Source organism: Caenorhabditis elegans, chromosome V (assembly GCF_000002985.6).
Source record: "Caenorhabditis elegans chromosome V".
Taxonomy (NCBI): Eukaryota; Metazoa; Nematoda; class Chromadorea; order Rhabditida; family Rhabditidae; genus Caenorhabditis; species Caenorhabditis elegans.
In genome coordinates this window covers 7,995,342-8,022,205 of record NC_003283.11, presented here as the reverse complement: position 1 = coordinate 8,022,205, position 26,864 = coordinate 7,995,342, and the positions used below count along the sequence as shown (strand labels likewise).

The following is a 26,864-nucleotide window of genomic DNA, read 5'->3' as shown; positions in this document are numbered from 1 at the left end:
ATATAACGCCAAATAAAATTGCAGCTAGAATGCAGATATTTATGAAATATCTCAATATTCAATTTTGAATATCACATTCTCGTAAATACGCGTATTAATACAGAAAACTGAATTTCAAAGGCACACTCGGGTTTCAAAGTGGGATTCGCCACAATCGCACCCATAGTGGTAAACATAAGTGCCAAAATTCATAAAATTGATTGTGAGATCTGAAAACTGAAGTTTTGCGTGAAAAATGACAATATTGGCGAATGCACAATAGTTGTTTGAATCATACGTCGATGCACCTGTTGTCACATCTTTCACTTCTCACTTTTCTTCTGAAACACGTGGCATCCTAACTTTAAGAGGTGTGATGTCAGTTATGTTGTAGGGGATATCATGTAGAGAAACTGAGTGACGTCATATTTCCTCAGTGGTTGCCACGTGCTCTAGATGTTAATAGCTGATATTTTCATTCTTTTCAGTACGGTGAACAATTATACCAATTATAATTTGTGCATTTATTATTGCTATCAACAACGATAAAAACGGATAATTATTTTCTAGAGAACAATACGATATTGAGAAGTAGGAAAGCCCGTTTGAATGAAAATGTAGGATGAATAGCCAACGGATGGAGATTCGGCTGGTTACCACTCGATTTTCTGATTTTTGTACAAATGTGATCGTTTGGAGAACTTGCTTCGACTCATCGATCCAAGAAGGTTGACTGTTTCGAGGACCTGGAATAACACAATTTTGATTCAAGAAGCAAGACTGTTAATTTTGAGATCATAGAATATTAGACGAAGACTACAGACATTTAAGTGGATCAGTATTAAATATCTTTTCAAATTCTCAAAATATAATATTATTCACCTCATCAAGTTGCTCTTTGGTGTGAGCGGCCGAAATACAGAATCGAACTCTTCCTTCTGTCATATGAGTAGCTGGGAATGATACAACAACACATCCAATATTTCTTGCCAACATTTCACGACCATAGAATCCACACATTGTTGGGAAATAGATGAGCATTGGAACGACTGGAGAATCATTACTTCCATAGACAATAAATCCATTTTGTTTCAATTTCATTCGGAAGTAATGAGAGTTTCTTGCGAGTCTTTCGATTCTCTGAGCACCATCCTTTGTTCCATCTTTGCCCATAATAATAGACATGGAAGTATAGATTTGTTGAGCAATTGGTGGAGACATTGGAGAGGAATAGTATCCAGTTGGACTTGCAGCACGAAGATGGTCTACAGTACGCTTTGATCCTGCAATGTATCCTCCAGCGGCTCCAAATGATTTTGTGAATGTTCCCATTAGAATGTCGACATCCTTTGGATCACAGCCCCAATACTCAACGACTCCCTTTCCAGTTTTTCCCATAGCGCCGATGGAATGAGCTTCATCCAAATATAAATAAGCCTGGTACTTTTTCTTGAGTGCAATAATTCCAGGAAGATTGCAGATTGAACCTTCCATCGAGTAGATTCCTTCCACAATGATCAAAATCTTTTTGTATGGACGATGGGTCTTTGGATTTCCATAAGCAATGGCGTCACGGAGGATTCGTTCCAGAGATTCCATATCTACGAAAAATAATCAGATTAACATTTAAAACATTCTTGTTTCAGACAATAATTAAAGCTTAACAAACTGAATAAGCTACGAATGAAAAAAGTTCACATACCATTGTGCTCAAATACTTTTGTAGAAGCTCCAGAAAGTCTACATCCAAGAATCAAAGAAGCATGATTGTATTTGTCAGAAATGATCAATGAATGCTTATCAACTAGACAGGGAGCATTCATGGAATTTGTAGCAAATCCCATGCTGAAACAGATAGCATCTTCAACTCCCAAGAACTCAGCGACAAGCTTCTCCAGTTTAGCCTGTGACACACTTCTTCCTCTTTCATGAACTGTTGTGCAACATGAGAGACCTTCTCTATCAATACTGGAAGCTGATTGTTCTGCACATGGTCCAGCAGATTGAGCAAATCCAAGATAATTATAGGATCCAACGTTGATCACATTGGTACGAGTTCCCGGGTATTCATAGGTCCAGTTGCCATCATGTGATACTCTGTCAACCAAATCAACAGTAGCTCCGGGAACACTGCAGATAGGTCTCTCGAAGACGTCACGTACTTTGATGTAACAATTCCTCTGATAAAATGCCTCGAAGTCGCTGAACAATGGCACGAAGTCCTGGAAAAAGGACAAGTCGAATGATGAGGTGACTGATAACATATTAAATAGTACGTACTTTGCAATAGACTGATTAAAATGTTCATGAGATCATTAGACTCTAGGAAGAGGAAAACAGGAAGTTCATGATAAACGGAAGCTTGAGTAGAAGCAATTTTTAAGCTGAATATTGAGAGCTTTCAATTAATAATTTGATGGAAAATGAAGCGTAAGACTACAAAATTAGATTTTAAAATACTTATTAAATACCTCGTTTTGAAAATTTTTGAAACTTTCCAACTTTCAAAACAACTGTTTTTTCTCAGATCTACCTTTTTCAAATCAACTTTCAAACACTTTGGATATAACACAAATATTTCAACCTACTGTATATGGTTAGTAAGATTACATTCTCACCTTCATCTTCGCATTTTCTTTGCTCGACAAGTCCTTCACAAACCCAAACCTGGTTACATATTCACGAATGTGTGCGAACACAAATAAAGCGAGCCATGCGATGTAAACTTTGATAGTCGTCAATCTATCAATCTGGAAATAATTACATGTTCAGAAAGCTATTGGGAAAAGACAAAACCTTTTCAAACTCATTTGGTGCTCGTTTTCCAACATCTCCATAGATATCATGGGATGATGTAGTCTCTTCGGATCCTTGATCTACTTTTACTTCCTCTTCTTCTTCATCATCATCATGTTCTTGGTTCCAAGCACATTCCAGAATATGGGTACGCTTTTTGAGCTCACTGAAATTTATTGCGGTGTTTATTTTATAAGATAAAAAATAAAAGCTAATCAACCTGCTGAGATACTCATCTAGACAGAGAGAATCGGTGCGTCGAGACATTGCAAATGCAGAGTAAATGATAGAATGTCAGTTCTTATCAAATAGAGAAATAATACAATGAACTCGTGGACTGCTATGGCGGAAAACGGACACGGAATCGGAAGATACATGAAACAGGCGGTGCACATCATGTGTGTACGTGCTCCGAGAACGGATACTCACAGAAATGGAGAGATCTCTCTCCGTCGACGGATTAAAACTAGCAAACTTTTCTATTAGTTTTGCATGCAATACTAATTTTCAATTGATTTTCAATTTATTCAATTTTCAATTGACATAGAGAAAAAACTAACTTTCGAACTTCTTTTTGCTTTGAAAATTTAATCAATCTTGGGCAAAAACTTGACTTGATAATGTTTAAAGCTTGAAAAAATACAACTTTTCCATGCTTTATTCGAGCCTTTGAATTCAGTAAGATTCTTTTGCCTATCCTAAAAATGACGACTTTATCAAAATTTACATGCATATGGCTGCTCTGACAACTAGTCAGTACGAAACTATTAGGGCATACTTTAATTCAATTTTTTTTTGAAAGTCTACAAGTTGTGTAAATCTTCAGCCCCATCAATTCCTTTATTTTTATTCTAGAATTAAATTTATCAGTCGATTTTACTACTGCTTTTCATCAATTGTCTACTCAAAAGCCAAATGATCAAAATGATTTTTGTTTGTTTGTGAGCAAATAAAAATTGTAATTGTTTGAGTAGATTTTTTAAAATATCATCATTTATCCATTTCAGTCAATAGATATTTGCAATAAAGTCAATAATTCTCTTGAAAAATTGTGATTGAGTGTGACAAATTTATGTTCAAAGCAACCTGATTGAAAAATAATTCCACTCTCGAAGTGTGTTGTTCGTTCTGAACTGCTTGAAAGTAAGCGTGAAAAAAGGCAGCTAGAAGGGCGCGAGGGGGCGAGTGAAGAGGCGCCCCCGAATGCCTTATTTTCCATATTTTTTCAATATTTCGAAATTTCAACGCCTCATATCATCAAACTATATTGTATCGGCATCATATAAGTTAACACATACTGATAAGGTGCCATGCACAACTGATTGCAAAAAAAAACGATAAGAATATACTCACTCATTCTCTTCTCGTTGTTTCGCAAGATCACTGATCAAAAGAGGTGATTTCTTTTCGGTGAATGTGAGTCGAATTGGTAGCTTGTGTAGAAATCTGAATGGCGAATTTCGTTTCGCTACCTCAGAAGTCATCTGAAAAGTTTTAAAGTTAGAATTCGAGTAGATTGTGTATTTTTTAGAAAGCAATACAAAATAGGAAAGTCCATTTTTTAAACAGTTTCTTCGCTAGTAATGGGAAAATATGTTTTTAAAAGTGATTTTGTTCAAAGTTTAGCATAAAATTCCTCAAATATATATTATTCATATTTCATGATTTGTGCTCTTCTCGTTCTATGTTCACCAAGAAGAATTGCACAATTCGTATCTTTGAGTCACTTTCTAAATTTCAAAAAGGGCGTAAAACTGTGACAGGTTCATCAAAATGTAAAAAATCATGCCAGCCAAAATCAACATTAACTTTTTTCCTGCAAACGTGAAATTATTTGTAACGTTCAACAAATTAACGGAAGACTGAATATGTACAAGTATTGCGCGAATCCTAAAACATTAGTTCTAATTCCAGAAAACATGTAGTAGGCACGTAGGCAGGTAAGCGGAAGGCATGGACTTCTGGAGAAGGAGATCCCTATACAGCGAATTTTGCCACGAGCAACATCATTAGAAAAAAAAACAAAAAATGTTTAAGTTGCTTTCAAATGAAATCACGAAAACGGAAAATTCAAAAGAATGAATTTTTGAGAACGCAACTCATGAATACATAAATCCGTGCAGACTACACTTAAACTTTTGCCATTGAGCTAACGCTTCTTTATAATTTCAAAATTTAATACTTCAAAACTTTAAATATTCAATTTTAAAATGACTCATCTAAAAGAAGTGCAAAACGAAGAAACTGCCCAAGAATGACAGCGGATGGTGATAACACAGGGTACGCACTATAGGTACACCCGTGTTGGTAAATAATGTTCAAGAAGAACGAAATTGAGTTGACATAAGGCAAAAAAAGAGCAAGAAAACTTGTTTGGCAGTTTGAGATCTCAACAATTAGTTAAACAAACAATCTTTTGGGATAGCCAGGTTGTGGAAACTTCTAGAATCAAAAACATGTCAAAGTCACAACAAAGACATTTAAAATTTAGAAACTCTGAGCAAGGAGCAAGGCTGTTGTTGCTCTTTAAAAAACTGTTCACTTCAAAGTTTAAGTAACTTCTCATTGACGCGAATCAATTTTGGCGTATTTTACCGACCAAGCCCTATCTAGAAATTTAAATTTGCTTCACAATTATTTAACTATAGATGTTTCATTTGACCTACAGAAAGAGTATGTAGTTGAAATCTTCTCAGGAATAATTATTGTGTGACTAACTTCGGACTGTCATATGTGCCAGAATTTGATAGATTCCTTACAAAAAACATAAAGCACTGTACATTTGAAAGCGTAGTCAACACTTGAAAATGCGCAAAAAGCCATAAATGAGCACAAAAACATAAAATGGCACAAAACGATGGGTGGTCACTTTAAACAAGAGAGAAGCCAGAAAGAGATACGGAAAAGGATGAGGTCGTCTGCCGTCATGGAGATTCATTCTCAACAAGAGTTTCGAAATTATTTTTAAACTATGAGTTTATTTGTAGTCAGAGCACAAGTGTGCCTTTTTTGTGACAGATTACGAGCCGAGCTTGGGTAACAAAATATGACTTGCCATATGCTACAGGGAAAGAATTTTAACATTTTACTGAAGTACTGAACTTCTCAGTGAAACATCATATAGAATATCCGTTTTTAAAGAATATTTCACTACATACAAAAAGTTAGGAGCATTCAGGCAACTTAAGTTAGAAAAAAAACTACAGGAATCAGATTATCTTGTCTTTGTTTGTCCTGCATCATATTACTACGAATTGAAAACTTGAACTTGAAGACTATTAGCATCTCGGTTAATTTTACAGATAGTAAAAATATAATAACTACAAATATATGCTGCAACTAAAACAATTTGAAAACAACTACAGTAGATTATTTTTATGGGTCCATGGTAGAATTTTCAAACTTTCATAGTTTAGCCAACATATTTTATACTTGATTAAAATTACCAAATACCCTCAAAGTTTATATTCTATCAAATAAATGTTATCTATGTTTTATAACATAACTTTTTACAAATTATAGACAAAAAGAATCTGCCTTTCATTTTTTTATTTGGAACCTCTTCAAAAATTGATGGTTTCAAAACTAAATCTTAACAAAAGCTTCTGTTACTCTAAAATCATAATTTCCGCAATTCAGATTATAGAAAAGTGTTGCAACAATTTGGAAAATCTAAGAAAAGTGACGGTAGTACTGCTCGGAAAACTTGCCGTATGCAAAGAGCTCGGCGCACTACGCACTCCGATCGCAGCGACAATTGGGCACAAATATTTGGTTACACTGCTCCGTTGGCCGAAGAAGATCTGAAACATTTGATCGCAGACAGTTTACCTTTTGAGAAATAGTATGGGAAAGTTGCAAGAGTCAGGCAATTTTCATGTTGTAGCATGTAGTCTTGTAGTCCGAGAGCAAGTAATATTCTTGAATTTCTGAAAGTAAGAGAACCCTGAAGTCCATTAAATACGTTAATGGAAATACATTATAGTACAGGAATATGGAAATATTTTCAGATGTGCTTCGAGTTGAATTAGTGTGTGGTTGAACGTTTTCGCTGGATATTCCGAGTGGCAGTCATATTTGAATTTCGCACTGATTTCTATATTTTATTCAGATTATTTATTTGATCACCATTCAACAAAAATCATCTTATTTCTATCGCGATATCTATATGTATCGAAGAAGCGTTATGGATTACTGTAGCTTCGCAAATCATGCGGCACTAGGTGTGCATTCTGACGTGAGCGTGTTCGATGTTGATGCTTACACATTTAACATCGTATTTGACGACACTTAATTTTTTTCTATTTTTAAAAGTTTCTTCCGAATTTTTTTTAAAGTTTATACACTCAAAATAAGAAAACTGCGTGGCGTGTACTGCAGAAAACCTCATATTTAGGCCCCGCCTTTTTCTCGTCCACTCACGGAGAAAAGGCAAAAATTTGGGGACCAACCAATATCAGGCCGCCAACATCCTACGGGTTCCGCGCGCCGCTATGTTTAACTCGCAGCGGGCGGAGACAGCTCGCCACGCTTACAGCGAGTTAAACATAGCGGCGCGCGGAACCCGTAGGATGTCGGCGACCTGATATTGGTTGGTCCCCAAATTTTTGCCTTTTCTCCGTGAGTGGACGAGAAAAGGGCGGGGCCTAAATTTGAGGTTTTCTGCAGTACACGCCACGCAGTTTTATTATTTTGAGTGTAGCAGTTTTCGAGTTAAATTTTTTCAATTGTTCGCTTAAAATCAACTCCGTATAATTTTTCCCAAGTTCCGAAAACTCCTGAAGAGATTAAATTTTCTAATATTTTCAAAAGGAAAATCATTAGCTTCTTTTGTCGTGTCTCCGTGTTCATCGACCCTCAAATCGATGGCGATCTGTTCAAATTCTATTCATTTTCGATGTCTCTTCGGTTCAGTGTTTCAGATCGCGTGTTGAGATAAACTCTTCTTTGTCATTTACATTTTAACTGTAACTTCAGTGTAATTTTTTCAGTTACAGATTCTTTTGTTTCGGAAAAAACCAGATGGTATTTACTATCTTTGAATTTTGTCACATAAAAGCATCTTCAAGACAACGAATGATTTCTTTCCCGTGAACTCTCGATGAACACGCGATCTGTTTGAACAGCTGTGTGATTTCCAATCATAATATTTCAAAAGTCATCTGATTCTTTCCATGATTTACATAAGAAAAGCTAAAAACCCATGTGAGTATGTTATTTGCAAACGCGCTCCATTCGAACTCTGCACATGACGATTTCATTCTCTTCTCTTCCCTTCTCTGCCTCATTTAGCCGAGTCTTCTCTGTGTTTTCTCCCATTTCAGCCTTTTTTTGCTTTTGTTTTTCTATTTTTCCATTTTCTGTTCCAGATATCTTCTCGTCTCATTCGTTTCTTCATCCTCTTTCGAAAATTAGATTCCGTGCAATAAATGAGTCCCTTCTCATGGCATTTTCTCCAGCTAATTCACTCATTTTTCAGAGAATGTCGGAAAAACCCGAAGATGTAAAAGTCGAGGAAACCGATGAGGAAAAACCGAAAACCACGGAAGATTCCGGATTCGCTGGCGGATTTGGAGCTGCTAGTTCATGGCTCAACCAGGGTTCCTCTTGGGGAGCATCATTTTTGAATTCTGCCAAGGAAAAGGTAAGTGCATAATTAAATTTCGCAATAATTGTGTTTTATCCTATTTTACTTCACAAAAACAATGAAAATTCCTTCTAAAAACAAATTTCAGACGATGACAACTCTTGACCTAGTCAAAAAGGATTTGAACGATTTGAGTGAAGCCGTCTCTGCTGAAGTAACCGATCTTGCTTCAGCTGCAAAAGAAGGTTTCGGGACTGCTGCAAATGCTGTCAAACAACAAGCTCAGATGCTGGAGAAGCTTGTGACTCCGAATGAAGAAGAGAAACCATTACCAGGAGAAGGAGACGATAATGGTGAATCATCGGAACAGAAAACAGGAACTGAGAAACCAAAACTGGAAAGCTCGAACTCTCTGAGCTTTGGATGGATGACTAAGATTGTGGATACGGTTACAGATACGGTCAAGAATTTGGCAATGGAAGAGACCACTACCGGAGAAGACGATTTTACTGAAGCTATCAAGCCCAAGAAAGATAGAAAAACTTGTTTATCAAAATTGAAGCTCTCCGAAATTCAATCCAACGAATCTATCTATCTCACTGAACCAGGAAATTCTGAATTTTATGAAAGATGGATTTCTCGCTTCAATTTAGACGAATATGACGGAGAGATCAATATTCTTCTTGCAAACAATCCATCATTGCGTCAAATGTTTGCAAATCTTGTTCCAGGCAGTGTCAATCATGAAACATTCTGGAAACGGTATTTCTATGCTATCGAGGTTGCTGAAATGGAGGAAGAAATGAACAAGTCGACACTCTCCGAGGCATTGAATGTTGATACAAAATCACCAAAGAAATCGAAAAGAAAGGGATCATCTGGAACATCATCAAAGAAATCATCACCATCATCTGAATCGTCTGTAGTGGTTGTAGAAGAGCCAACGAGTCCGTCACAATCTGAATGGAGTGTTTGCAGTGAAAAGAATGTTGAGGTTCGTTTTGTCGCTGAACCATAATTTTTTTTTCGAAAAATTTGCACCAAATGTTATTAAAAGTGCTGCCCAATTATTGAAAATCGATAGCAATGTCAAACTAGTTATAGGAAATTCCATCAAATGACGAAGATGACGAAAAGGGACCATTGACACCTCGACCTGAAAGCGAAAAGAAAGAAGAAGGATGGGTTAACTGGGATGAATAATTCAAATGCTCTTTTTTCACTAAATTCACTTCTTTTTCGATATTCTACATGTTCCTGTCAATAATTCCACTGTCACTCCTATCTCTTTAAAGCTTCTAGAATCAAATGGCTAGCATCATTCCCCCATTTCTTTATTTTATGGAATTCTTTTTTATATGTATATACAAAGTTAGAAAGGTCGGTTTTCCTTCTTCGAATAATCTTATCTCTCCTCTGTTGGTTTGTAAATAAAAATTGCATTTTTATTTTATTTTCCACATTTTTGATTCGCTATTTGTGGTTTTCCATTCCACTAATGTATCTGCAATTAAAATCAAAGCTTGAAAATGTTTTATCATATTTTTTCAGAAAGATGAGCCAAGGGTATGATAATTACGATGATATGTACGATCAAAACGGTGCATCACCGGCGCCGAGTCAAAACGAAAAACCCGGGAAAAGTGGGCCTGGTTTTGTTGGAATCAAGTTTTGCCCAGAATGGTAATTAGTTTTATATTATTTAGGAAATTATTTCCGGCAATTTCACAAAGTGGCCGATTGCGCCTTGTTGTTTCAACATTTTTCATTTAAAATTAGTGTGAAAATATTGAAATTAAATTGATTTAACTGGAAATATCATTTTCAGCTGGAACATTATCGAGCTTTGTTTTTTTTTTTGAAAATCGGTAACTTGCATGCCATTTTTAAGCACTTTCTGAAGTTTTTCAGCCGAAAATAATGTTATTTTCAGTAAAATCAACTGAATTACTATATTTTGATACTAATTTTAAACTAAAAATGTTGGAACAAAATGGCGCAATATGCCATTTTGTAGAATTGCCGAAAGAAAATTGCACCCACCTCTGGCTCAAAGCTAATAATAAAGACAAAATGATGAAAATTTGAAAAAAAACATCAAAATTGTTAAACTTCAGCAATAATATGCTGTACCCACGAGAGGATAAGGAATCACGAGTTTTGATGTATTCCTGCCGGAACTGTGAGCATCGTGAAGTCGCCGCTAACCCGTGTATCTATGTGAATAAGCTCGTTCACGAAATTGAGTAAGTTCATTGTCAAATTGACTCATTTTCTAAATCAATTGGATTATTTCAGTGAGCTCACTCAAATCGTCGGAGATATTATTCACGATCCAACGCTCCCGAAGACTGAAGAACATCAATGTCCAGTCTGTGGCAAAAGTAAGGCTGTCTTCTTCCAGGCTCAAACAAAAAAGGCAGAAGAAGAGATGAGATTGTACTATGTATGTGCATCGCAAGATTGTCAGCACAGATGGACGGAATAAAACATAGTGTCCAATTGTTTTCTATTTATTTGAAACGTTTTCTTAATCGTCAATTGTTGTTTTATTCCTTATTTCTAAAATAATGTTTTTTCGGATCTCCATATGTTCCCTACCTGTTCCAATAAATTCAAATCATCATTCAATTTTTCGATTATATTTTTTCTAATTCTCGGTTTTTACCGTACTCTTTGGTTATTTTCAAAATTAAAACTTTCTAACTAGTAACCGTAATCCAAAACTTTAAAATAGATGCTGAAACAGAAAGCGCTGGTTGATGTTCTCGGACAGGTGAACACAAGCGGTGTTGATGGTTCGTGGCTTTTCAATAAGGAAGGATTGCTCCTTGCCTACGTCGGAAGCGAACAGAAAGCCGTTGCATCAAACGTCTCATCTGCACTTATAGCCAGTGTCTGGGCTGCTCTCGAGAGAAGAGGTAGATTTTTTAAAACATGCTCATAATCAGTCTATTTCAACTGGAAAATTACCAGTTCACATTCTTCAAAGTTTGAAATCAAACACCTCGATCAAGTTGTAATTACAGCCAACGATCTGAAAGAAACTATTCTCGTTCTGGAGAATGGAGTAATTGGTTGCACACTCGTCGCTCGTACAATGCTTCTGGCAGTCAAGGCCGACAAGAGTGCCGATTTGGGAATGGTCCGCGCTAAGCTTCATACACTGGCCGCCTACCTCGAGCAGCCGATTCTTTCAATTTCTCACGATTTGGGATGATCGATGTATTATCTTATATTTCTATCGGGTCTCATTCATCCCATCCAAATTCCATTTTATTTTTTTCCAATTTACTAACAATGAATAGATCATTTCACGCCATTCTTGTTTTTTTTAAGAACTTTTAAAATATAAAATACTTATTCTTTAACATGAAATTCATTTAATTGTACAAAATTGATGAAAATTGATGATCATGAAAGTGCATTGCTCAGGAGAAATTATATTCAAAAGGGAAAAAGTTCGAGTTTTTTTCTAATTTTTTAGAACTCTAATATGGCTTTAAAAAGCCCGCCGTTTGGTTGAAGGTCTCGCAACGATTTCAAAGGAGTACTGTAGTCCGTGCGACACGTCCTATTTTCTACCAATCGACACGTCGCAAAACGTCGGAACGATTTTTTCTGTAATATTATTATTTTATCCATAAAATATTCGAAATATCGATCGATATTCCCTCAAAAAACCTGTTTTCTTCTTTACTTCTCCATTTTTCCTTGATCTTCACCTCGAAGTACGCTTTTTTTACTCGTTTTCAGTGTTCTTAATTATCAATTATTTTGCTTTCCAGCAGATGCCATTCACTGAAGAAGGTCAGGTGCTCTCATTGGGCCCGAGAGGTCATGCAGATTACACAGAGACTGAATTGACGATATCACCGATTTCATGGATCGAAGAAGATGCAATTTGGACATTTTTGTACAATAAAATTCATGATGAATCAGCAAACATTGACAAAAAGAATGTTGATCCAGACAGTAATGCATTATGGGAGGATTTTCGGACGAAGACCGGCTCGGTGAGACAAGTGCGACGATTGAGATCACAGTGAGTCGTGGAGAGATGAAATTATTCACAGAGAAAAACTCTAAATTGTTTTATTCACATTAACTTTCAATTTCCAGTTATTTCAATGAGATGGTCCGAAGTTTACACTCAGCGTGCCTTTCATGCGAGACGAAGCTGAAGCTATACTTTGCTCTCGGAATCCCCGTCGAAGAAGGTTTTTTGCGTGACTTGCAGGAAGAAGGCGATGTTAAAGTTGATCAGATGAATCGAATCGAATACTTCGCTCAATATAATGGAATACTTTGTCTCCAACATAAGAGCAGAAAAAATATGGACCATAATTACTGCAGCGAAGAGGATTCGGAAATGTGGGATTTTTTAAACGAGAAAATTCATGATCCGCAGACTGGAGAAGTTATCCATCCACATGATATGCCGTGTTTATATCTATTGTGGAAAGACTACAGAAAGAAAGTATCTTCTCCGAAAAGAATAGAAACTATATACAAACAGTACGTTTTTTTTAAATATGTTCGTTTTGTATTTTCCTAATGGCTGCAAAATGCCAAAACAATTTTTAAAAGCCAATTTAATTCTCAAATTTCAGTTACTGTGAGAAAATGTATCTCAATCTGCATAAATCTGATCTGGATCCGTCGTCGAAAGCCAAAATCGCATTTTCTCTGGGAATCCCGGTTTACGACACATTGTGGAAGATGTAAGTGAATCTTCATTTTTTCCTGATCATATTTTTCACTTTAGATTGAGTGTTATCGCCGATGTTAAGCTCGACGGAAAGCGACGACTTGTGGATTATCATGAATGGGATTCTGGACTGAAGTTCTCTATCGAAAAACGGCGAGAAAAGGATGACACGTCGAACCGTAATTCACGTGTGCTCAGGAAGCCGTTCACTGAGAAAGAAGAATATGCAATGTACGAGTATGTGTATCATAAATTACACAATCCGCAGACCAAGCGCATCCAACGAAACAATTCCGCTCTCACCGATGCTTTGTTTTGGAAAAACTTATGCGAGAAGAGTGATGTGAAACGCAACGAAAGAACATACTTGAGACGATTCCGAGACTTGATGCTTCCCGTTCTGTATTTGGCGAAGATTCCAAAGTTGATGAAAATGGCTCTCCATTTCGGATTGGAACAACCTGTTCACAAAAATTTTCTTCAAGAGTAGGTTGTTTTTCTCAAAACCTCTCAAAAGATCAACTGATTTTATTACCCCTCGTTTCTACAAAAAAATAATTGTAATTGTTAAACAAAAAGGTTTTGAAATTACAAGTGGAAAGTCTGATTTAATAGGTTCTTTTTTATTTTATTTTATTTCAGGCTCAAACAGGATGCCATTGTAGAATTGGACAATTCCGGATGCATTGTTGCGTATAGAGAACGCAAGAAAAGACTATATTCAGAGGCTTTTGATGACAAAGATGAGCAAGAAGTAATTGATCTAGACGACGACGACGACGAACCAGATCCAAATATTCAACAGCCTGATGACCACACCGAATCAACATCAAAGGAATGCGCATCTGTAAATGTTAAATACGAAGATAACGATGTAAAGCTTTCACTCGTGTCGAATGGTGATGACAACTCGGATGTGAAAGAAATTGAAGATTTAGTTGAAGATCTAATTCTTAAGGTGAATCGTAAAGCAAATAATTTCTCACCAAATATAATTTTCAGATCCCTCGACGAAATGGAGCAATAATGACTGAATCGCGTTAAACTGTTACTCGATTGTTTTCCTGTTTTTTTTTCAAATTTTAACATCTAATGTAATGAACTCTTTTTATAATTAGACATGTTCCCGTTTCCATGGTAAGCACTGCAAGTGCGCCCTCACGTTATTTGTATGTGGTCAGGCAATAATTGGGCAAAGGAGAGTGAGAGAGACGGCAAAATGCGCCGACTTGCCTATTGATTGCCACATTCCTCTTCTTCTCGGGCATTTCTCTTGCATTCTGCGTCAACAAGTTTTGCCGAAAACTGGAAACCTTTTGGCAGAATTAAATTTATTTTTAAAAGCAGTTTTGCTCTCGAAGAGTTTGGCGAACTACAAACTTTTGTGCTATTCGCCTGGTTCCAAAAAGTGCGATGTGTGACATGGAATCGTTATGCGAGGTTTCCGGCACGATATAATTTGAAAAAAAGATGCATGCAAGAGAGTACTGTAAATTTTAAAAAAATTTGATAGCTTTTGGAACATATTTATTAAGATATTTTGAGAAACACTTATTTTTCCACGACCATGTAATTTGTTTTCTTACTCTCTAATTCCTCCAATTATAAAAGTGATTTTACAGAACAATTATCGAAATTCGTTGACAAGATGAAGCAGTTTTCGAAGCAAGAAGAATTGAATATGTGGAATTTTCTACTCAAAGAAATTGTCAATCCAGTCTCTGGACTCATCGAGCGAGATCGACTGAAGCCAAAAGGACTATCACTTTGGGAAAAATATCGATTGGAAGTTAATACAATCCGATCGGCGACGAGTTTAAGAAAAAGGTGAAATTTGAAAAATTGGATTCAATTTTTCTAGTCCAGAACTATCACAATTTTGTAAAACAAATAAAAAAACTAAATAATAAGATTAATTTTTGAATATCATCAAAAAATTGAGTTGGTCTGCATCATGGAAATTGCAAAAGTATAATTTCAGATTCAGTATGCCCGGATTCCCAACACCACTGGCTATGAATTTTGATCTTGAAAGTCAGGCGAAGCTTCACTATGCGTTGAGCATTCCAGTCGACGAGTTTCAGTTGAATGAGTAAGTTAAAGGAAAAAAGTTCAATTGATCTAAAAATCATTGCTAACATTTTCAGACTGCTCCAGATTGCAGACGTTGATCTTGATGAGTTCTCGTGTATTATTCGTTATAAGGAACGAAGACCAGGAGGATTTGAAATGCGGCAATTCCACAACCGCCGAAAGCGAACGTCCCATCTTCCAAACGAATGTATGCCCGAAGCCAAGTCAAGTAGACTTGATTTTGCTGGACTATTGTTGAATACGGAACCACTTTTATTGGAAGAAGACTTTAAACTTGAACCTCTAGATGACACTGCTCAAGATTCTCAAGATTCTCAAGTTGACGTGGTTGACAGAGAAAGTGGAAGTCAGGAATCGATAACTGATCTTCTAGGATCTTTGAAAAATAATATGAACTCTACAATGCTGGATGTGTTGGAGCACTTCAAGTAAGCTGATGATTACTTTAGTGATTTTTTAAATCTTATTTTCAGACTAAATGCAAACTTCGAAGGTATTAATTATGCACCCCAAAATATCGAACATCCTGAAATATTGAATGAAGCAAATGAAGTTAGAATGACAACGTTTTTGGAGAGTCTTGACTCACTTACCTCGGAAATTGCTTCACCGGAATTGGATACTATTCAACTCAAAATTAAATCCGCAATTGAAAAATCTCAGGAAGAGAACAAAGTGAGAACAGTTAATTTTTAAATGAGATGCAAATTTATTTTTCAGATGATTCCGATGAGTAAAGTGAAGATGATGATGGAAGCAACACTCGCGATGATGGGTTTTTGAGAATCTCAACGAAATTGATAAATTCAATGCATCTCTGTAGTATTTTGAAACAACTACCATAATAAACAATACATGTTAAAAAAGCATCCATATTAATTTTGAAATCATTGGGGTAACTTTATCAGGTTCTTCCATCTGTCAGTTCATTCCGTAATTCTTAATTCTAGAGATAATTTGAGCACCTTTATTGGTTCTGAGACTTATACGAAATAATGTACATAGTTCAAACACACTTCCTTACTTTTAATGTAGGATTACTGTAGAAGTATAATATATAGGATTCACTGTAGAAGTATATAATTTTGAAATGTACCGTACATTTCCAGAACTCCAGCTTCCACTGGGATCCCCAGACCGTAGTACAGATCAATCTTCATTTTGAAATCGAATTTCATTCTGTGAAGGTTCTTTGCCATGGAGATGTAACTAAAATTTATCTGGTTACACAATATATAAAAGAATGTAAAACTACTTACTGTTGTGAGTAGTATTTCAAAGTAGTATGAGCCGTGTCGCTTGGCAAATACTCTCTCCAAATTGAAATTGCTCTCGGCTTAAACTGATCATCCTTCTTCACTTCTCCAGTTTGCGGATCGGTGATCTTTCCCAGCAAAAATTCCCAGATTTTCTTGATTTCCAAGATGTTTGATCAGACTTCTGTATCTGAAATATTAATTCAGGTTACAACACATAACTTTTGAAAACGAACCGATTTGCCAGTTGTTTCCATGTTTTCTGCGAACCTGTCTCATCAATAAACTTTTGCCATAACTTCATCGAAAACAGAGGAGGTCCTCGGAATTTTTCAACAAAATCCTGTTCGGGATCACGAGTGAATTGATACAAGAAATTCCACGTCAGTTCATCATCTTCAAGCGTATATCTAACGCCTCCCGCAAGTCCATCTGCCACTTCACTGGTATGTGCCATTATAAGTCGTTCTTTGAGTTATCGAGTAATTCAAAGTGATGCCGAACTGAGGCTTCCAAAAATGTAATAAAGAAGTAGAGCACGCTGTTACCCTATTTTATCTTTTTCCGTAACACGTTTTATTTATTTATTTATTTGTTTACTAACTGTAAATCTAAAATTGTTGTGAATATCCGGAATCTAATAGTAAGTAGATTTGTCTTTCTAAAACCTTGTCCTTTTGGGATACCGTAGTTCTTCTATCAGTATTGAATCCGACTACTTTACTTTGAAAGGGTATATCTTGGTTCATTTGAAAGATATGAATAAGTAATTAGGTAACTGAAAAACTATAGACAAAAAACTAGAAAAATATTCTGTCAGTTGAATTTTTTTGTATAAATCAAACGGCGACTGAGTTATAGGCTGTCAAAGTTAAACAATGGGGTGCAATACTATTAGACGAAACACGGCAATCGAAAAATGATCATAAAAGTTCTGTGAATTTTCAAAAATAACATGTAAACATTTCTGACAGTTTTTGCAATACGAGCTTTTCGTTGTTGCTGGATTTTTTATAATAACGTTATATGAATGCATCAGAAATGACTGAAAATAATAAAAACTTTAGAAATGTAAAATTTATTTAACTAATAAAAAAACTTCAGAAAAATTCAAATAAAAAACTTGCAGATTAGTAAAGAATTTTGGTGACTTTCCTGAGACATGCAAAAAAGAAGATTCCTGAGAAATGCTTGAATTTGAAAAAACGATCAGATCTATAAAGTACAAAAAACAATTGAAAGTAATTTGGGGAAAGTGGTTTCATGAAAGATTTTGTGGGAGATTTTTAAATTTACAAGGAGCTGGTAGCTTTTGCACGAAGATAGTAGTAGTCAACTGTGTAATCTCATCCAAAAAAATACAAAAAACTATCAGGTATTGTACAGAGGAAAAAACGGAAAACAATAAAGTACAAATGATCGTGTTATCTAGAGTACAAAGTATACAACAAAAATGTTACACTTTCAAGAAACTAATAATTTTATCTAATCGAAAATTCTATTCAAATTCTTTTTCTTCGTCAGCTGGAATTGGAAGATTGATCATACGATCTTGAAGAATTTGAAGTAAGCGACGACTAAGTTTCGCCGGATGTTTCATTATTTGAAACAATTCATCAAGATCAAGAATATTATCAGTAATGACTTTTTGAAGTTCTGGAATTGCATATCTCTCAGAAAATTCCAACTTCTCAAGCTTTCCATTTTGCGGCTCATTGAAAATCCAATCAATAGCCTGCTCGAGAATATCATCGGCATCGAAAGCACGTGCCAATTCAATGATTTTGAAGACGTTATTATAATTGAAGTAGATATCTTCACCGTGAAGGAATTCCAATAAACTGGAAAATGCTTCAAACTTGTCAAACGTCAGTGGAATGGTAATGGGTTCATAAGTTTGCTCAAAGATCTTTGAGAACACGCGAGATTGCTTGCGGAGTACCTACAATTTGTTAAAATTATTATTTTTGTTTAATCGCTAGCTTTGTTATTACTTAGTGATTAGAATATGAAACTCATAGGAAATACATATTTGGTCGACTTTTAAAACTATATTGGATGAAAACTGATTAATTGATTTTTTATTGCACATAAATACATAAACTAAAAAGTTTTCAGCACCATAAGAGCTGTTTTGAGCAATTTCTACAAGTGGTGATACTCCATTTTCAAAATCTTACATTACAATTTATAAGTGAAAATATTTACATAAAAATTATTTATGTCGTGTTTTCTACTGATCAAGTTCACATCATAAAGAAATCAGCTATTGATATTTGGGAAAAAAACCCAACTTGTTTAACAACCTGGTATTCCTCTAATAGTATTACTTACCTCCTTATCAACGTAGAGATACTTTCCACAACAAACGATTGGAGAGGTTCTAGACGGCTGAAGGATCCACTCATCATCCATTTCTTCATCTGAATCCAAGGATGGATCGAATGGAGTCAGCTCCAATCCCCTGATCTTGTCTACAACAACCATAATTTCTATTTTCGGTAGTGTTGGATTATTTCCCAATCCATCCAATAGATGCTCCACACCTCCTGGGAACACATTTTGAATGTGAAGTCCATCGAAGAAAATTGATTGATGATCATAATCAAATATGACTCTTTCGGATATTTCGAATTTTTGAGATCCTTGATATTGAAGACGGATGAAAACGTTTGCAGTAGCTGACCAGACGAAGTTATCAGTTTGAATATTATTCCAATCAAGTTTGAAGAGAAGGCGATGGTCGGGGCCAAGTTGAACTTTGTATGTGAATAGACTGAAATGTAAGTTTAACGTATCTTTTCAAAATGTAAAGTTTTAAATAAAAGAAATGTCAAAAACTTACTTCAAACATTTTTCCACAAATGAAAACTCTGGGGTGATAAGCTCAACTCCGAAGTGTTTCGGCATAAAAGTACTCTCAAACTTTTCAACTCGAGCAGTCACATCTGGTTCAGGAGCTGCAATACAGATCGGAACTCGTTTCAGACGCTCCCAGCGGTTTTCAGTTATTGTGTGCAGATCAAGTTTTGCCCATCCAGTAGATGGACCATCTCCAAAATTCTTTTGGTTTTTGAGTTCAATAGCTTTGCAAGTGATTGCTCGAATCGTTTCTGTGGAGAGAAATCTGTGAAGATGTAGGTTTCGCCAGATTTGTGCAAGGCCGATAGTGTTATTTAGGACATGGGTCTGCAAATTGACACATTTTCTGAGTTACTTGTCCAGTTTTTATCCAAAATTTACAAGAACACCTACTCTCAGCAATGGAAGTTCATAAAGATCCGCAAAAACAAGTTTCTGGAACCAATCACTTTCTGGCTCACTGATCAAATAATATTCACATTTCTTCTTCAATTCGGGATACTCAAAACGGTAAGCCAAAGTAAGAACTTCTCCAACTTCGTGTACTGTAATTTTATGCATTTTTTAGAAAGTAACAAGTAAGGCTCACTGTTGGTGATGAAGCTGCATCGGAAGGATACTTGAAGCAAAGTTCTGAATGCTTTGATGCTTCTCTGTCCGTTCAGTTCATGCATCATATATTTCTTTGTTCCCGGTTCAAAGTTCTGTTCTAGATACTCTTGAAGCGCAGGAACTTCTTTGAACAGTGTCTGAAAATTTTCACTACATGCAACTTATGAAGAACTTCAATTTAACCTTGGATCTCATGTAAAAATTCTCCCCTTGAACATTGATATTCAGGTCGGAATCCAAGTATTGATGATCGAATTGGAAAAGTTTCAGCACTTTAAGTCCTTCCCACTTGTCAAATTTAATCGAAATTTCCACATTGAACATTTCAGCCCCGATTTCAGATTTCAAAGATTTTCGGCTCATTAGATCGACCAAATGAAACGGTTTTTCATTGCACCATGTAGCTGGATATGAACCATCAATTTCAAAGTGTTCATTCCATAAAATAACCTTCATAACACCTTTGGCAAGCCATTGATCATTTGGAGGACCATCACGACGAAGCCGAACTTCAAGGTCGGCAGTATTCGTAATGCGGAGAAGGCATGAACTGAAATTTAAACACTGAAAGATATACCGAGAAGTTTCCGATTTAAGAAACTTAACGGTTCAATAACCCTGACAAAGAACATAGTTTTAAAATTATAGGCAAGTCAAGACAACTGAGAATGGATATCAATTAAAAAAACGGTATTCATAATTCAAATTTTTAAATTCCAAAACTCACGCATGGATATCTTCAAAAGCGGCAAAATCCAGTTCCTTGCAGGCAGGTTCCAGCTCACTGAAAGAGCTGAGATCTACGTTTTCGTAGAGGAAATAAGCCTTCGGCTCCTGCCGGATCATCTGCAAAACTTGATATAAGACGTTATCAGACCTGTATCAGTATCGAAAAATTGTCTAGGAGGGTCAAGTAAAGTGAAAGGGCAACAATGAAAGTAAACAAGAAAGGGAAAAAAGAGGAGGAAGTGTCAATCAAAAAAATCGGAGGGCAAAAAAGGAGAGGAGGGGGTGTAATAATATATAGAAACACATACACACAGCAACAAAAACCGATGAAATTGTTGTGAAAAAGAAAGAGACGAGAAGCGATCATAGAGTACAAAAGAGATAGAGATTCAGAGATGCGGGAAAAAAGGACAGAAAAATATGTATGCAGCCGTGTATACGCTCTCTTTCTTTTCTATTTCTTGCCATTGGAAATCGAGAGAAACAGAGAAGCTCTCAGCTGGTTGCAATGCACTTGCACGTTTTAATACAAAAATAGTGAGTAAGAAGAAGAGATGGAGAGCAGTTGAAATGTGAAAGAAGGGCAGACGGGCGCGCTATGTGCTCCAACTGGGAGTCACGTGATGAGCAGCAGGGAGGCACTGCAAAAGTCTTTCTGGAGGAGCAAAAAATGAAAAAATTCTACTTCTGGTAAAAGCGAGAGCAAATACGCTAAATTCTACAAAAAAATTTAAAATGAAAAATTGGTAGTGGATTAACAAAAATTAGGTTCAAGAACCCATTCCATAAACAAAAATTCGCAGACATAATATTATCTAATTCTGAAAAAAATGTCTCGCCTATACGGGAACTCTGAAATTGTCATTGAGCTATTGGTAAAAAGCGTATTGCTTTTATATATGACCTATCATTACATAACCACATTTTCAGACAAGATGAATGTAATGAAAGCTACATATGTGCAAAAACTATAGAAGAAATAGTTCCACACTGTGCTGCTGATTTTTTTAAAATTTTTCGAACTTTGTAGAAACTCATACTTTTTAAAATTCATAATAATTTTCAATATATAAAATTTCAAAGGCCAGTGAGAAAATTTTAATTTTAAATACAAACTGAATAAAAATTTTCCCATTGTCTCAATTTCAATTCTTCTCACAGTAGCTTTGTTTGTGACAGCCATTGCATTTGTTTGTTCAGGCGCTCATTTCATACTGTTCGTGTTTGAAATAATGCTATCAAAGAAGCACTATCATGCATTTTAATGAAAATAAACCAACTGAAAATACTAAAAATAAAATTGATATGGAAGGAAAATTGAATTGTCTAAAGAAAATAACAATATTGTTGTAAGAAGCTTTATTGAAGAACAAACAAGAAATTACAAATACCCGTAGATTTCTTAAAAACACGTGAGATAACAAATTAAAAAAAAAAGGGGAATCTAGTTTTACCAACTCAAGTACCACTTGCATAACATATTTTTGTATTTTGTCGAAAGTCACAAAGAGCTTCAACTCTGGAATTTTCAGTGTCACGATAAAGAAGAGTGACTGGACTAGTTGGATGAGTGAATTGAGCCCGAAAATCTGTCCAAAGTGTTCGATAAAGAACTTGAGGTACTCCAGTTTCTACTAATACTTGGTCAATTGATTGAGGGTATATCCGAGGATGATCCAGAGAGAGTTGGGGAAGCTGAAATAGAGAAATTTGAAGCATGAAACACGTATAAGTAAGTTAAGTTTAATGACAACTTTTATATGAAATATTTTAATTCTCTCATTTGAAAATATTGGTTTCTAGTGCCTTACCATATTCATCAAAGTCGATTGAATTACCAGGGCTGCAGTGGTTTCCAGAGAGTTTGCAGTTGGTGATATTAAAAGTTGAGGATATTTATTGGAATCCAAAAGAATAGTGGGAAATCCATTGGTCACACTTGGTCGTTTACCGCCACGAACACAGTTTGTATCGTGTTTACAAAAAACATCAAATGAGCTCATAGCGTTGTTCCAGACAAATCCCAATACAGAACTACGTCGAACTGATCCCCATATGAAATTATTTGAACGCTTACGAATAGAAGAGCAATTATTTTTCTCGAGGTTTTGGATAAACTTTGAGTTAAAAAATAAATTGCAAGTTAATTTTTTCGATCTTTTAAAAGTTATTATCTTTTACAATTAATATCACTGATGACTTTGAGTATTTTCCAAAAAAAGTCAATTGACAAATTTCGTTGTGTATGCTTTTCAAGATTGCATATTAACTTACGGAACATTATTCGTTGACATAAAGTTTACAGAGTTCCCTTCTTCGTCTGAACTCTGGACCCTGGAGAACGAGATGGGCTTCTTCTGAAACACTGCAGTTGTTTAAATTTCAATTCTTGTAACCCACTTTTGATTGATTTTGTTCAACTTGCTCTTCAGCTTTAAACTGTACGGGAGTCGTCCATTCATCTATTTTTGGTTTAACTTCTGGTTCGAAAAGGTCATCTCCGACAAAGTGTTTCATAATGTTGGCTTTTTGAAGCAGTTTTACAAAGTCCACATAATATTCCAAAATATATTCTGGGTTTGATGGAAATGATTCGGTGATATTTTGAAAAACTTTTCCAAGAATTGGGAAATGATAGGGAAGATGCGGTCCCACGAGAAAATGATCTCCAATAGAGAGAGTTTCAGCTCTTGTTACAATACAACTATAACTCTCGAGATCTTGTCTTGATATCAGACCTCCTCTGCTCTTCATTTCTTCCACAATAATTTTGACAAATTGCCCTCCATAAAAATCGTGTTCAGCATGTACAGACTCTTTTAACAGTTTCAGGAAATCTTCATATTGCTCATTTCGAAGTACAGCTCCTTCTCTAGTTGCCTGACTCAGCCAGTTGTCGAAACTTTTTTCATGGAGTATATGGTTCCTTCGAGATTCAAACGCTTGCCCCAGCAGTCGATCGATTCTCACTCGATTTGTTTTCAAAAGTTCTATAGTTGGTTCGATCAAAGATTTCCATACTATCTTCCCACTTCCAAATTGTTTGTAAGCAGTCCATAAAACTGAAATCCAACCAGGAACACCCATTGATGAGTATCCAATATGTGCAATTGTGGGATTTATTACAAACGTATTTTTGTTCGCATTCTTTGGAGCACGCTCTCTTCCATCGATTACAAAAGTTCCGTTTTTCTTTCTGAAAAAAAAACATACGAAATGCTAAACTTATTTTACAGAAAGCAATTTTCAGAAAAGCATTGGAAATTTATTGAGTGATAAAACTAACTTTGAGTGAAGTACTATAACAGCTCCAAAACCCGGTCCTGTAGTGTGCGGATGAACAGCCGATATACAAAATTCTGTCGCAACCATTGCATCAACAGCGTTTCCACCAGTTTCGTGGATTTTTCTGTAAAGTGTTGGATACTGTGAACGGCAAGATAAACTCATTATTTTGAGAACTCAGACTTACTTTCCAATTTCACTGCAATCTTCATGATGGGAGATGATAGCGAACTTTGAGAATTTTTCAGAGCTGCTTCGAACTGTGCGACGATCCCAAATAATTCTGGTATAGTTTCTTGAAACGTTTTCAGTTTTTGGAGCATCTGTGATGGGGGCAGCTGCCATGGGCTCAGATGTTGATGTGGAAACAGTTGGAGACTTTGTAGTTTCTTCGTACTCTTCAACCTGAACATCCTCAATATTATCATCTTCCAATTCCAATAACACATCCGTGGTTTCGCCAGATTCCTGAGACGCAGAAATGTTTTGTGCTTCTTCTGAATCAATATAATCATTTGGCGCATCGGGTGGTGGTAGCTCGGTGGAAGCAGTAGGCTCATGGGTTGTGGCTTCAGATGTTGTTGGAGTTTCGGTCGTTGTTGTAGAAGTTGATGTAGTTGTTGTTGCTATTGGGCTAGTTGTAGTAGTAGGCTGAAATTTGTAAAATAGATAGTTTGAAACGTATTGCATGTACAAACATGCTTACCTCTTCTGTGGTCGTGGTTGTAGTTGTTGTAGTTGTAGAAGATGTGGTTGTAGAGGGTATGGTCGTAGGCTGTAAAGATGTTGATTACATTTTTTGAGTTAATTATTTCACTTTTGACGTACTTTTTCTGTTGTAGTTGTAAAAGTTGTAGTCGTTTCAGTATCAATAATAATTGTGGAATTTGGAGGAACGACTAAAGTTGCATTGATGCTTGAGTCCAATAAAGACGGTTTATCCGGCTCCCCAGTTTTCCGACTCATTATGGGCACAATCTTAAATATTTGTAAATGTTTTTAAATTATAAATAAAGTTGATAAAGAACTGCCAGAATTTTTCAGATAGCCTCGTACATAGAACAAATAACTCATATCAGTTTTGTACATACATAAATTCAGCTTTAGCATATTTAGGTTTCTATTAATAATTTTTAACTAAAAAGAGATAATTTTTTCTAGTTTTGGTCATTGATTTTCAAACCGTCTGAAGCCAAGAAAAAAGGCTACAAAAGCTAAAAAGCAATACAAAATTTAAATTTCAGTCAACACGTACTGCCCTTCTCCTGTTACATCCTTTTTAAATCTGCCAAAAAGGTATGTTAGTTACGGACTTAACTTTTCATTCAACTTTTTTTTTGACAATACTGACAATTTTAGATTTAACACACTTCTTCGATGAGCGAAGAAATTCTGATCGTAGTAGGATTTTAAAATAAATCTTCAAAAAAGATCCGTTTGGCTTCTCTTCATTCACAATTAATTTTTGGTTTTTTTTCCAGTTTGGGAACTGTTTCTTTTTCTGAAACATACATCAACATGTACTTTCTCCTCAGCTGATTTTCCTTTTCCTTTCCTCCTTGTGTGCTCTTTCCACGTCTCATCATCCTCTTCGCTTTCCTGTTTTGTATGTGCTGCAACTTCTTTCTTCTTAATATCCTCCTCTTCTAGTGCCTGTTTTTGTGACAAATAAACATCTCGAGTTGTGAAAATAAAATAAAACAAGAGTATGGTCAGCAGTAGGAATAAAACAACAAACACCGAGAAGAGCCATGGAAGACCTCTGAAAAGAATATTTGTGCTGGATTTTAACACTTTTTTTTTAAACTGAGGAACTTTCTAAAGATTTGAGAAAACTGTTAGATGTGTTTGGAAAAAAAAAATATGAAGAAAAAAGTAGTGAAACTGAAAACTTAATAAACTTCAACATTATTGAAACCATTACCTATCCTCTCCATAATATACGCTGAAATAAATATAAATGAAAATTTCTCAATACTCAGGTTTTCATTTTGGCATGAATTTTTTCATTAAACGAAAATAAAAAATCACAAACCTTTCTCGAATATCGATGAGCTCATCCGAAGGCCGATGTCTTAATTTACGAGGTCGCATTCGTGCGCATTTGTGAATTAAATCGAAAAAAAAAATCAGATGAGAGTTGTGAATAAAAGAGCCGAGATGAGATGAAGGTGATCAGCAGAGGACGCAGATTTATTGTTGCTTTGGACGGATTACACAACACCTTTGATTACGAGGAGTACACAACCAGAAAATTGGGGATAGAGAGGGAGAACAGGGAGGAGAAGTTAAAATGGAAAGCTAATTTTAATTATTTCCGTTTTAAATTGACTGATATGGATGCTTAATTAATAGAGGAACTACTTGAAAAAAAAGAAATTAGGAAACTGGAAGCCAACCAGCAGATTTTAATTTTTAATTTCAAAAACTGGAAGGGCTATAAAATGTAATAAGTGCGGTACGTGCACTTGCACAAGCCTATTGTTTTCAATATAATACTATCCCATGACTCATTCCTATTGTTTCTCTTAACTTTCTTATTGACGGAAAAATTTATTTGTTTTCAGTAAGAAACGTAACAAAATTTAGCCAATGGAAATTCAATACAATATCTATCTCTTTATTTTCGCACGATAATTGAATACCGTAAAAATGTGAATCTGGAAATTAAAAATATCTTAAAAACAAATTAGCAGTAGTTTTAGTAATGAGAGAAAAAATCACACCTCTATCTCGTGTTGGCAAGTCAATAAAAAATAAGAAAGTGTTCATACAAACAGTCAATTGTTCCAGTTAATAAAAACTGCTGTAATGCAATGTGAACCAGAGATAAAAATGCGTTGGGCATCTAGCTCAACTACTTGTTGATCTTCTTCTTCTCAACAAGAAAGCCGTCAGTTGGTCCGAAGACGATTGGTCGTTCAGGTAAGACCACCAATCACACCCGCAATAC

The 26,864-nt window shown here is 35.6% G+C and overlaps 9 protein-coding genes across 11 annotated transcripts; 5 read left to right on the top strand and 4 right to left on the bottom strand.

Annotated features, from left to right (window-relative positions):
* Positions 1–490: 490 nt before the first annotated feature.
* Positions 491–4,265, bottom strand: sptl-2 (Serine palmitoyltransferase 2). 2 transcript variants are annotated; one of them, NM_072663.8, is made up of 6 exons: positions 4,129–4,265; positions 2,776–2,941; positions 2,598–2,729; positions 1,682–2,201; positions 862–1,580; positions 491–725 (listed from the first exon to the last, which is right to left on the bottom strand). In NM_072663.8, exons 1-6 carry the CDS (start codon positions 4,257–4,259, stop codon positions 633–635), a joined length of 1,761 nt encoding a protein of 586 aa, NP_505064.1. In that variant the 5' UTR covers positions 4,260–4,265; the 3' UTR covers positions 491–632. The 2 variants fall into 2 exon arrangements, with proteins under 2 accessions (NP_505064.1, NP_505065.1); NM_072664.7 differs by lacking the exon at positions 4,129–4,265 and adding an exon at positions 2,996–3,047.
* A 3,989-nt stretch (positions 4,266–8,254) lies between these two features.
* Positions 8,255–9,809, top strand: Y97E10AR.6 (BSD domain-containing protein). The gene is made up of 3 exons (NM_072662.7): positions 8,255–8,419; positions 8,511–9,356; positions 9,467–9,809. Exons 1-3 carry the CDS (start codon positions 8,258–8,260, stop codon positions 9,563–9,565), a joined length of 1,107 nt encoding a protein of 368 aa, NP_505063.2. The 5' UTR covers positions 8,255–8,257; the 3' UTR covers positions 9,566–9,809.
* Positions 9,810–9,860: 51 nt separating this feature from the next.
* On the top strand, positions 9,861–10,993 carry rpb-9 (DNA-directed RNA polymerase II subunit rpb-9; the record flags this gene model as incomplete). The annotated part of the gene is made up of 3 exons (NM_072661.7): positions 9,861–10,045; positions 10,480–10,608; positions 10,661–10,993. The coding sequence occupies 3 exons, from the start codon at positions 9,861–9,863 to the stop codon at positions 10,848–10,850; spliced, it is 504 nt and encodes a 167-aa protein (NP_505062.1). The 3' UTR covers positions 10,851–10,993.
* A 106-nt stretch (positions 10,994–11,099) lies between these two features.
* Positions 11,100–11,715, top strand: lmtr-2 (Ragulator complex protein LAMTOR2 homolog; the record flags this gene model as incomplete). Its single annotated transcript, NM_072660.8, has 2 exons — positions 11,100–11,283; positions 11,392–11,715. 2 exons carry the CDS (start codon positions 11,100–11,102, stop codon positions 11,580–11,582), a joined length of 375 nt encoding a protein of 124 aa, NP_505061.1. The 3' UTR covers positions 11,583–11,715.
* Positions 11,716–12,150: 435 nt separating this feature from the next.
* Y97E10AR.4 (SPK domain-containing protein) lies at positions 12,151–14,190 on the top strand. The gene is made up of 6 exons (NM_072659.9): positions 12,151–12,407; positions 12,485–12,880; positions 12,976–13,086; positions 13,131–13,559; positions 13,716–14,031; positions 14,076–14,190. The coding sequence occupies exons 1-6, from the start codon at positions 12,154–12,156 to the stop codon at positions 14,115–14,117; spliced, it is 1,548 nt and encodes a 515-aa protein (NP_505060.2). The 5' UTR covers positions 12,151–12,153; the 3' UTR covers positions 14,118–14,190.
* A 505-nt stretch (positions 14,191–14,695) lies between these two features.
* On the top strand, positions 14,696–16,020 carry Y97E10AR.3 (SPK domain-containing protein). Its single transcript, NM_072658.6, has 5 exons — positions 14,696–14,900; positions 15,055–15,165; positions 15,221–15,595; positions 15,641–15,842; positions 15,888–16,020. Exons 1-5 carry the CDS (start codon positions 14,722–14,724, stop codon positions 15,948–15,950), a joined length of 930 nt encoding a protein of 309 aa, NP_505059.1. The 5' UTR covers positions 14,696–14,721; the 3' UTR covers positions 15,951–16,020.
* Positions 16,021–16,120: 100 nt separating this feature from the next.
* Positions 16,121–16,906, bottom strand: Y97E10AR.8 (ARID domain-containing protein). The gene is made up of 3 exons (NM_001038433.3): positions 16,660–16,906; positions 16,427–16,613; positions 16,121–16,376 (listed from the first exon to the last, which is right to left on the bottom strand). The coding sequence occupies exons 1-2, from the start codon at positions 16,878–16,880 to the stop codon at positions 16,514–16,516; spliced, it is 321 nt and encodes a 106-aa protein (NP_001033522.1). The 5' UTR covers positions 16,881–16,906; the 3' UTR covers positions 16,121–16,376; positions 16,427–16,513.
* Positions 16,907–17,496: 590 nt separating this feature from the next.
* On the bottom strand, positions 17,497–20,743 carry Y97E10AR.1 (BTB domain-containing protein; the record flags this gene model as incomplete). The annotated part of the gene is made up of 7 exons (NM_072657.6): positions 17,497–18,365; positions 18,758–19,199; positions 19,269–19,612; positions 19,679–19,830; positions 19,875–20,034; positions 20,081–20,447; positions 20,625–20,743. The coding sequence occupies 7 exons, from the start codon at positions 20,741–20,743 to the stop codon at positions 17,922–17,924; spliced, it is 2,028 nt and encodes a 675-aa protein (NP_505058.2). The 3' UTR covers positions 17,497–17,921.
* A 1,229-nt stretch (positions 20,744–21,972) lies between these two features.
* On the bottom strand, positions 21,973–26,028 carry Y97E10AR.2 (Gamma-glutamyltransferase; the record flags this gene model as incomplete). Of its 2 annotated transcripts, NM_001029122.4 has the most annotated exons (9): positions 21,973–22,321; positions 22,438–22,983; positions 23,027–23,822; positions 23,913–24,035; positions 24,099–24,562; positions 24,618–24,686; positions 24,740–24,889; positions 25,424–25,673; positions 25,947–26,028. In NM_001029122.4, the coding sequence occupies 8 exons, from the start codon at positions 26,003–26,005 to the stop codon at positions 22,897–22,899; spliced, it is 1,998 nt and encodes a 665-aa protein (NP_001024293.1). In that variant the 3' UTR covers positions 21,973–22,321; positions 22,438–22,896. The 2 variants fall into 2 exon arrangements, with proteins under 2 accessions (NP_001024293.1, NP_001024294.1); NM_001029123.3 differs by lacking the exon at positions 24,740–24,889 and having other exon boundaries at positions 22,901–22,983; positions 25,947–26,005.
* Between the last annotated feature and the right edge of the window lie 836 nt (positions 26,029–26,864).